Source organism: Artemia franciscana, chromosome 21 (assembly GCF_032884065.1).
Source record: "Artemia franciscana chromosome 21, ASM3288406v1, whole genome shotgun sequence".
NCBI lineage: Eukaryota > Metazoa > Arthropoda > Branchiopoda > Anostraca > Artemiidae > Artemia > Artemia franciscana.
Window position 1 is genome coordinate 4,052,304 of NC_088883.1, and position 11,230 is coordinate 4,063,533.

At 33.3% G+C, this 11,230-nt stretch overlaps 1 protein-coding gene across 1 annotated transcript in view; it reads left to right on the top strand.

Moving 5' to 3' along the window:
• LOC136040834 (dipeptidyl peptidase 8-like) overlaps positions 1 to 9,817 on the top strand; it is a gene marked incomplete in the record, with an annotated part of 92,399 nt that extends 82,582 nt beyond the window's left edge. Inside the window, 2 exon segments of the mRNA XM_065725175.1 lie at positions 2,329 to 2,440; positions 9,622 to 9,817. Coding sequence (XP_065581247.1) covers positions 2,329 to 2,440; positions 9,622 to 9,714 — 205 coding nt within the window.
• Positions 9,818 to 11,230: the final 1,413 nt, after the last annotated feature.

An 11,230-nucleotide genomic window follows, 5' to 3' on the forward strand; every position in this document is an offset into this window, starting at 1 on the left:
ATCATTCTTTGTTGTTTTTCTTCTCCTGATGGGTTGCATAACGGGTAATTGCAGTTTTTATACAATGAAATTCAGTTTTGTCGGAGTGACTATGGAAATATTACTCCTGCTTCTTTCTTCGCTGTGCAGGATTGTGAATCTTTTTTCTTGGGCTTGACTGCCTGCACCTGTCCAACGGACTTCCAACAGAGCAAGGATGTCGAGGCCATATCTGTCCATCTCATTAACAACTTGTTCTGTTTTTTAAAGCTGGGTCATAGTCCTCACGTTCCAAAATCCAAGTTTCATTAGACAATTTCCTTGGGGGGAAAATTGTGTCTGGGGGCGGTCCAAATTCGTTGTCATTGTGTCCAAGGCGGTCCACAGTCGTCGGCAGGTTGCATATTCGATATCATGTTAGCTCTCATGCTAGATGGTTCTATGGCAAATCTTTTTTCTAGGGGTAGATTGCTAGTCTGCCGCCAAACCCTCCTCCTTTTTCCAGGCTTGGACTGGCTGTATATATATATATATATATATATATATATATATATATATATATATATATATATATAATATATATATATATATATATATATATATATATATATATATATATATATATATATATATATTAATATATATATATATATATATATATATATATATATATATTATATATATATATATATATATATATATATATGTGTGTGTGTGTTTGTGTGTGTGTATGTAGATATATATATATATATATATATATTATATATATTATATATATATATATATATATATATATATATATATATACTATCTTTATAGACAATCAATAATTGTATATTTATTTATTTATGTATATATTTTTTCTCGAAAACAGCTCCATTTTTTTTTCTGAGAAATTGGTAACCGGGGATATTCTGGCCTAATAAAATGATCTAGATAGATCAAAAATTTTAGAAAAGTCGTTAAGAACCTTAATTTTGGAAAGAAAAACATTTATGTGAAAGAGGTCATTTTCGTTTACATCAGTGTTGCAATAACTGGTCAAATGAAATCCGATAGTCAAAGCGAAAATAATTCCTGCCAGATCCATGTTTTTTGACATCGAAGAAAATTAGCTAATGTTTTATTAAAATACTTTATTAAAATCATAAATCTTACTTTGGCTGAATAAATATATTCCTAATGCGTATTTCTTTTGGATTTTACTAATCTGAAAATAAATTCGAGTAACATATTTTTAGCAACACATTAATAGGAGAGTTTATTTATTTTAATAACAACTTGTTTTGCCAGAAAAAACATATTTTTCAGTTCTGATCTTGAAAAAAAGCAAACCAAATTTCTCTACCGGTTTTTGTTATTGAAGGAGGATGTTTTCCGGCAGCTACAGCGAAAAATAATTTCGGTCAGAAGCTGGTTTATAACATTAGATAAAATACGTTAACGCCTAATTAGGATGCTTCAAATAAAATCAAAATCTTAATTAATCAAATTAATTAAGTGGCTTCTAATGAACAATAAACCTCAATATACAAAATTTGTATTTTCAATCGTACTAGTGTCTGCCGATCTGAAAATGAATGCGAATAGCCTTTTTAGTAGTGGATAAATTAGAGACTTTTATTTATTTATTTTAAAATATGATTTTGTCGTGAAGCAAATGAAATTATAACTAGCGACTCAATGGAATCACAATCTTGAATTAGCCACCTTTACATTAAAAATAAAGGAGGGAAAATTAATAGTAACGAAACAAATTTAAAAAGATTTATGTACAAACAAGGAAAAAAGATAATAGAAAAGGAAAAGAGAAACCTGAGAATATACTAGGAAAAAAATAATGCCCGGAATAAGTGGATAAAAATATAGTGAAGATTCTCAAGCATTTAAGAGCACTGACTCTTGCATTCGAGGTGAGTGTTTCAAGGTGCTCAAGTGGGGATCACCAGGGTTCGAAATAAGGCTATGGGAGGTTCGGAGGCAAATGTTCTCCTCCCCTATCCTGCAAGTTTATGAGAAGAGTGAATTAAAAAAAAGTATGTTCAATCATTCCTCGCCTCGCCCATAGATAAAACTGCCGTTCTTCAGGGTTTTGCTGAAAGGTTTGGTAACAAAGGGAAAACTAACTTTTGATGTGTTTTTTAAAGTTTTTTTTGTAAACTCCCCCTTTTCCGGAAAAAAGTCCTTTTGTTAACTCCCTCACCGAAAAAAAAATCCAGGGAACGGCCCTGGTTGCACTAAATCTCACCCCAATTGCTCAATACGTTTTTTGGTAAGGTGTTCGGACTTTCACCCTTTTGCAGTTCATTATCTTTTAATACTGATTTCTGTTTTTTACTTTCTACCTAGAGAAGGAAGACTTCTGATAGTTCATGGTATGATTGATGAGAATGTACATTTTGCCAACACTGCCAAACTCGTGGAAGCTCTTGTTAAGGCTGGAAAACCGCATCAACTGCAGGTAAATTTCAATTTAATTTTATTTAAACATTCAATCAAATTTTCTATCTATGACCTATATTTTTATTTAAATTATATGTTTCAGATCAATATCGTTATCTGCTCAATGATGCAAAAAAAAAATGAAACAATGGAAACAAGAGTGGAAACAAGGCAGATAAATAGAAGAGGGAGAAATGTAATTCCAACTCAATTCCACATTTTAATCATATAATAAATTAAGTTTCTTTCTATATTAAACAAGAATTTTGCACATTTAATTCTGTGGATTTTTTTTTTACATTTCTATTGCTTAATTTGTTAATACATAATAGGATATATATTTTAAAGTTAGATTACCAATTCCAATTGTGTCAGATTAAAAGATCGTAATTTAAATTTAATTTGTCATATTAATCTGGTGTAGATCACTAAATAGGAGCACATGCTCAAACAAAATTACATTGAAGAAAAATAATAAAATGACGAAACTTTTGCCTTTAAATTTTGTTTAATTCAGATAAAGGTATTTTTGTTTTTAATTTAACAGCATACTCATCTACGAAGAACAAGATGAAAAATAAAAAAATGCCCAATATTTTTTAGATTGTAGATCGGCTAGCTTGGTCAAAATATTTAATGAACAATAGTCCTCAAATGAAAGTCCTTTCCGAAAGAAAAACTTTAAATCCTTGTGTATTTGAGCTTGTGAGCTGTTGCAAACTAAGAAAAAATACCCAATAAAAATAGTTTCAATGAAAAACCCTCATCAAACTCGGATCGGCTTCCAGAGGATATCCTATATTCCAGAGGATAATTACGTTTAAACTACAAAAAAAAATCAGAATAAATTTATTTCTTCCTATATATAATAATAATATAATAAAGATATTTCTTCCTGGACTCATCTTAGGTGTGTTATCACTTTCTAAGATTTTTATTTTGGTTGTTTCGGAAGTATGAATTTTTCTTTTTTACTATTCACTTCCTTTTCATCATTCACATCTATAAAATGGCTTTCTTTTTTTATTGGATTTTATCATGGTCAGTACTATATTTCTGATCTTGACAATGTCCATAATTGTTATGTGGTGTATAGTAGCCACCAAAACTGTAATCTGCGTTATTGTATCTACTATTACAGTCAGTGTCGTTAGTTTTTTTATGTGCAGATCGATGCCAAGGCTTATTGTCAAGGCTTATTATTAGTTTATAGTAACTACCATTATTAATAATACTATTAAAGTTATACTATTAATAATACTATTATAACAGTAACATACTATTATTTCGATACCATTGCCTTTTTGGTTCTAAAATTGAATCTCTAAATTTCCTGCTTTTGATATTTGGCCATTTGCGCTAATTTTTCCACTATTTTCAATCGGTAATGGAGCTGGTACAGTGCTGATAACTATTTCTGAATGAGCTGTTGACATAGATGGCTCTTCAGAGCTAACCGATGCCTGAAAAAAAAAGAATATTAACCCAAAAAGATTAAGAAAATCACAAAATTAGCCAGACACCACATTTTATATTTTTTGTCACGTTAAACCATGAAGAATAATTTGAATTTACTAAATTTGACTGTCTTTTTTTATATAGAATTTCAAATATTAACAATCTCTTGATTGCTAATTACAATTATTCCTTCTTCTTGTTATACTTTGATCAAAGGACTTCACTTGTCCGTTACGACCTCTTCTTCCTGTTGGAGAACAGGCCTCCAAAAATGCTTTCGTCACGAGGTTCCAATTCCAGAATTTGTGTGAGGGTATATCATTCTTTGTCATCTTCTCCTCCCTTCTGTTTGGTTAGTGCGAGTACTTGAGCTACCTGTCCTCAGCATTCCTTCAAGGGAAGGTTGGGTCTTCCTAAGCTTTTTCGTGATATACCTTTTTTTACCTTTTATAGTTAATTTTTCAGTCGTATTTCTTTGTGCTTTGACTGACACCTCTTACTGCCAAAGCTCCATAACTCCCTATGGAAGTTTTTTTCATTAAAAGCTGATTTCCTGACTTTTAGTAATTTCTTGAAGATATATATGACTTTTTAGACTTCCGTTTAACTAATTTGAACTATCATTTCACTTTTTGCTTTCCTTTTTACTTTTAAGTAACTAACTATTAATTATTGTTTACAATCAAAAGACCACATTAAACAAAAAATTGGTCAGTTTTTTCTATTAAAATGGAACAACTAAATGTTTAGCCACTTTTTCTTATTTGTGATCATATGAGAAGTTGAGAAGTTTAATTTGCTGATAGAAGTTGAATGAGATACTGATAGAAAACTGATAGATAGTGATATCAACTGATAGAAGTTGAATGAGAAGTTGAATTTGCAGCTTCCACCCCATGTTATGATGAAAGTAAGAACAACTAGATCTACGTCGCATGGGCAACGTGAGATGTTGCGGCAACCTTTGTTCGACTTCGCTGAGTAAACTATTGCGAGAACAACACTTTGGTTTTGTTTCCTCGCTTCGACTAAACGCTGAAGTTGTCAATCTGTAAGGATCTTAAAATGAATACTAGGTACACCAAGTCGCGAAAATTGCAAGCCCATCATTGCAACTAGTAAAAGCTGCCAACCCCTCATCTCCGAAGATGATTGTAGCCTTAGAACCGATTATTAGTTACAAGTCCCCTAGATGTCTTACCACTGGAACTAAATTGGTCTAACCATCAAATACATCGGAAACAAATAATAGGTACACCAACTAGGAAAAATTGTGAACCCCTCATTGCCGAAGATGATTATGAGCTAACAGCCGACTGTTGCTTAAAACTCCCCTATATGTCTCACAATTGGTATCGGCCTATATTTGGTTTCAATGTGTACCTTACTACTGAAGTTGTCGACCCCTTTAAACTTTCATACTGGTATATCTCATGAAGGAATTTTTCTACCAAAAAATGGATGACATATAGTTTGATCAGCTCATCAAGAGCTATCGACTGCCGTCGAAAAAAAAATCTATCTATGTTTGTTCAAAAGTTGACTTTTTTGCCGTAGGCCAAGTTTCCAACGTCATCATTTAGAAAGGAGCAAAGGATAAACTCTAATTTCTTTTGCAATGAGAGAACTTTTTAAGTTTAAGAGGCACATCTGATACCATTTCTGTATCGGCCTATGTTTGGTTTCAGTGTGTACGTTACTGCTGAAGTTGTCAACCCCTTTAAACTTTCAAACTGATAAATCTCGTGAAGGAATTTTTTCTACAAAAAGTGGATGACATATACTTTGATCAGCTTTCTACCGCAATCCCGAGTTCGAAAAACCAAATGATTAACTCATCTAAAATCACGAACAGAAATAGGTAGAATCACAAGCAAAAACCATCCTCTTTGGCCCCAGGCAAGAGTTCTGCGAAGCTTTCCAAAATGCAAAGTCATATTCATCAATCCGGCCTAAGGTCCATACTTTCCGTAAAAGCCGCAGAGGTTAGACCCTTACCACTTTCTAGGAGTAAGCTGAAATCGGGGTGCTAAAAAAAAAAAAAAAAAAAAAAAAAAAAAAAAAACGACAAAACCAAAGTGTTGCTCTCGCAACACAAATAATCAATCATAACTAATGATAGTTGGCATCCGAGCTTTAAGTTCTAAGTTCCTTTGTTTAATAATAAATTTACATCGACAAAAAAAGTTCGTGGTAGATGCTGGTCAACAAAGACGACGGCAAAATGAAAATGAACAGAAATTATTTGTAGACTCAGTTGGGCTCTGGGCCCTTCATCCAAACGGAATCCCATAAAAAATAGAATTAAAACAATTCAGAACTCGAGAAAGTATTGCTTGTTCAAAACTTTTACGTTTACGCTAATAAAAGAGACTTTCGACCATAATTTGCAGAATCTTCCCGTGATCAACTTTAAAAGTTATAATTACACTAAAGCCCTTGGGAAGACACAATTTTTTAAACAAATTGACACCCTCGTGAGGGTAGTAACGATAACAGGAAGAATGACCCTACATTCTTATGTGGTCTGGGCCAGAAGACGAACAGCTCCACAGACCATTTAGATTTTGGCTGAATTTAACTTTGAGTAATATGTTCTAAAGCCCTTGATTTCAGACAAGTAAGTCCAAGGTAAGATCTAAAATTAGGTAGACAAGAAGAAGGACTGGCAGAATAAGCTCTAGTTTTGCCAGTATTAGCATAATTGCAAGTAAACTCATCTTAAACTTTTAGTTGTACGATTTTGTCGTATTATGCCCTGAGGGCATATAAGGTTCTTGTGGAAGAGTTGCTCGTATTAACGAGAGGGCTCATTATAGCTAGCCCTCCGATTACTTGTCCAACATTAATTTTATGATAAAATATTTTGTGATATATGTTTTTTCATTTTTAATTTTTAATTTTAATTTTCTCTGAGAATAAATTATAATCGTAAGAAAATAAAGAATAACGTTTTCGTTTCTGATATATTTTCAAGTTTTGAAGGTCAATGTAAAAGATTTCCAAGTATTTTATAAGGAAGTAAAATCTTTAGTTGTACGATTTTGTCGTTTATGTGAAAGGAAAGAGGAGGACCCAATAATAGAATTTATAACTTGCCATGTTTTCCTAGTATCTTTACCACACTTAGAAGACTCTCTATAATAAAATTATGGCTTGACCTTTCGGCAAAGCCCATTGTTTTAGAAATATCAACTTGGTGAAAGTGATGGAAGACTTGAAAGTGATGGCCAAATAGAGTCAAGCCAAGACAGATCAGTTCTGTGAGCCATTTAAAGGAAATTAGAGACCAAAAACTTATTCAAAGATTGATGACTGACCATGTTCACAGGAATTTTAGTTAAGTGGACGACTGAGATTGTTCATATTATATGAGCTTTGTCTATTGGGAAAGCTCAGCAGAATCTCAATGGGGTCACCAAGAGTCGTTGGTTGACTCGTGACTGACAGTGTCCACTAGACTTGTAGGCAAGCGGGCAATTGAGATTTCTTCAAACACTCCGAGTTTTTGCCTATTGGAAAAGCCCACTAGAATCAGCTTGGGCTGATGACATAGATCTTAGGCTGAAAACTTATGGCAAACAAGTTGCCTGAACTCGCAGGGTGAATGGGCGACCTTGATTTTTATGGCACTTGGTATTAACCAAGTGACATATAGCAATCGCAAATTCTTTCGGTCTGTCGGTCTGTCTGTCTGTCGGTCCCGGTTCGAAATTTGGCAGGCGTATCAGGGACCAGGCCAGATTAAATTAGAAATAGTCGTTTTTCCGATTTGACACTCTAAGGGGAGTGGGGGGCCGGTTAATTCGGAAAAAATAGAAAAAATTAAGTATTTTTAACTTACGAATGGCAGATCAGATCTTAATGAAATTTGAGGTTTGGAAGGATATCGTGTCTCAGAGCACATATTTTAAATCCCGACCGGATCTGGTGACATTAGGAGGGAGTTGGGAGGGGGAAACCTAAAATCTTGGAAAACACTTAAAGTGGAGGGATCGGGATGAAACTTGGTGGTAAAAATAAGTACAAGTCCTAGATACGTGATTTACACAACCGGAATGGATCCGCTCTCTTTGGGGTAGTTGGGGGGGGGGGGGGTTAGTTCAGAAAAATTAGGAAAAAATGAGGTATTTTTGACTTACGAACGGGTGATCGGATCTCAATAAAATTTGATATTTAGAAGGATATCGTATCTCAAAGCTCTTATTTTAAATCCCGACCGTATCTGGTGACATTGGGGGGAGTTTGGGGGGGACCTAAAATCATGGAAAATGCTTAGAGTGGAGGGATCGGGATGAAACTTGGTGGAAAAAATAAGCACAAGTTCTAGATACATGATTGACATAACCGGAACGGTTATGTCAATAATAAGTAGAAGTCTTAGATACGTGATTGACATAATTGGAACGGATCCGCTCTATTTGGAGGAATTGGGGGGGGGGTAATTCTTAAAATTAGATTAAATGACGTATTTTTAACTTACGAAGGAGTGACCGGATCTTCATGAAATTTCATATTTAGAAGAACCTCGTAACTCAGATCTCTTATTTTAAATCTCGACCGGATCCAGCGTCATTGGGATCCACTCTTATTGTAAATACCGACCAGATCTTTTGACATTAGGGGAGTTGGAGGGGGAAATCGGAATTTTTGGAAAACTTGAAAATTGGGGTATTTTTATCTTACGAATACGTGTTCTGATCTTAATGAAACTTGATATATAGAAGGATCTTATGTCTCAGATGCTCCATTTTCGACTTGAATTGGATTCGGGGACATGGGGGGTCGGAGGAGGGAAACAGAAATCTTGGAAAACGCTTAGAGTGGAGAGATCGGGATGAAATTTGATGGGAAGAATAAGCACATGTTCTAGATACGTGATTGATGTAACCGTACTGGACTGACTCATTTGGAAGGACATCGTGACTCAGAGCTCTTATTTTAAATCCCGACCGGCATTAAGCCACTGATTTTCCTTTTAAATTAATCTATTGATTCTTAGAATTCTGTTAGAGCTCATACCATATGAGCTCTAGGCTCTTAGCTCTTCTGGCCTCGTCACAAGTGCCATATGAGCTCTTAGCTCTTGTTTATATTGTAGCGGCTTTGCCTACTTTGAAAGCCCATGTGGGAATTGCAGGTAGTTGACCAAGATTTAGAATTAACACTTGAACGACAAGTCGCTTAGACTCTCAGGTGAACAGGTAGCTTAAGCCTAATAGCTCTCTTTCGCAATTATAAGTTTCGAAGGTGAAGTCGAGAATCATGTGAATATGACGCACCATGCCTAAGTCTTTCAAAGATTGTTTTTCCTCCTCCAGCTTTTAAGTAGTCAATTAGCTTGTTGTCAATCAGGAAATTAATGTTACTAATTACTTGTAACTAATTACTAATTAAATTAGTAGTCAATCAGGACATTAATGGAGTTGATTTGTTCGATACTGGAACGCATTCTTGATGATTCATATATTGATTATAAAGATACAAAATTGGTGTCTACAAAAATACTTTGAATGTGGCTAAGATTGAAGTAAAGCTTTTTTTATTACATTCTTATAAAGAGATTATGCCAAAAAAAAAATGGGAAAAAATACACCTGATTGAATTAATTTGAACCTAGTGTAAAAAGTAGGTTTATCTTCTAAGGAGTTTTTTTACTACCTAGAATTCGTTTCCTAGAATTTGTATTTTTTCTATAATTTTTCGCTAATGGTCTTTTAATGATGCCATTCTTTTTTCTAGATTTATCCAAAGGAAAGGCATAGTATGCGTCACCTAGAGTCAGGAGATCATTTTGAAACATTGATGTTGAATTTTCTTCATAAAAATTTGTAACTTCAATTATTGCAACCGCTCCTGTGTATATAAAGTATTTGACTATTTTAAAGACTCTTCATTTGACTGTTTTATCTTCTAAGAATAAACATTTTTGGGCAAATGTTTTTGCATCCTATTTACATGAAAATCATGATTTTCTAAGGACGTTTTTGTTAATATTATCTCTTTCCTAGTTATCTCTCTCCCCTCTTTCTCTCTCCCCTCTTTCTCTCTCTCTCTCTCTCTCGCTCTCTCTTTGTCTTTCTTTCTCTAGCTCTTACACTCTCACTTTCTCTTTGTCTTTCTGTCTCTTGCTCTTAAACTCTCACTCTCTCTACATTACACACATATATTCTTTGGCTAGACAAACCCCTGCACAAAAAAACTAATTTTGACTGTTTGTTTATGGCGCCTGGAAATAGTTCCTTTTTTTTCTTTTTCTTTTTGTGCATTATTATATCTGCTAGGCTTGAATTTGACAGGGCCAGATAGACCTTTGCGACAACAAAACATTTTAAGGTTTTGTTTTATATGTGATGAATTAAAAAAAACTTTTCCGAAAAGGAAGTTTTCTAAAGAAAAATGAAGAACACTTTAAACTGAAGATCAGCAGAAATTTAAACTATAGTAATTCAAACTCAAAACAACCTGAAATTACTATTAAAAAATCAATGAAACCCAAAACGAACAGAAATTAAGTAAACAATCATAGCAAGCAAACATGCAACAGATAAATGAATAAATAAATCTAAACGAGTAAAACCAAGTTGAATATGCAAATCAAGCTCAAACCGAACAAAAATATTTTGTGATTGAAGTATAAATGAAACCCAAAACGAACAGAAATTAAATAAACAATCATAGCACATAAACATACAACCTGTAAATGAATATATAAACTAAAACGAGTAAAACTTAAGTTGAATATGGAAATCAAGCTTAAAACAAACAAAACTATTTTGCGATTGAATTATAAATGAAACCCAAAAAGAATAGATACTAAATAAACAATCATAGCAAACAAACAGTACTAATATAAATGAATTAATAAATCTTAAAATCAGTGAAACTTAAATTTAATATTCAATCAATTTAAACCGAACAAAAATATCTACAAATTAGAGTTTGACTGCTGCCCCCATCCCTAACTGCAGAAGTCGTGCGTCATTGCCAATTTACTGACAACGAATTATATGACAAATATTCTCTTTTGTTCTTACTACAATGGTGAAAATATAAACAAAATTACAATGAAATGAAAGGCTTGAATTAATAAGCTTTCAGCATCTTATATCATTGCATATCAAATGTTTAGTTTAATTTTATTATTTCTTTCGAAGACTTTTCAAGACACATACAGTTTTTTAGTTATCAAATGTTTAGTTTAATTTTATTATTTCTTTCGAAGACTTTTCAAGACACGTATAGTTTTTTGTAAAGCGCCAATGACGCAGTAGGCTTTTGACTTTTACAGTTAGGGAAGGGGGCAGTGTTCAAAATTTTGTTTGCTGTGATTTTTGTTTGTTTTAAGCTT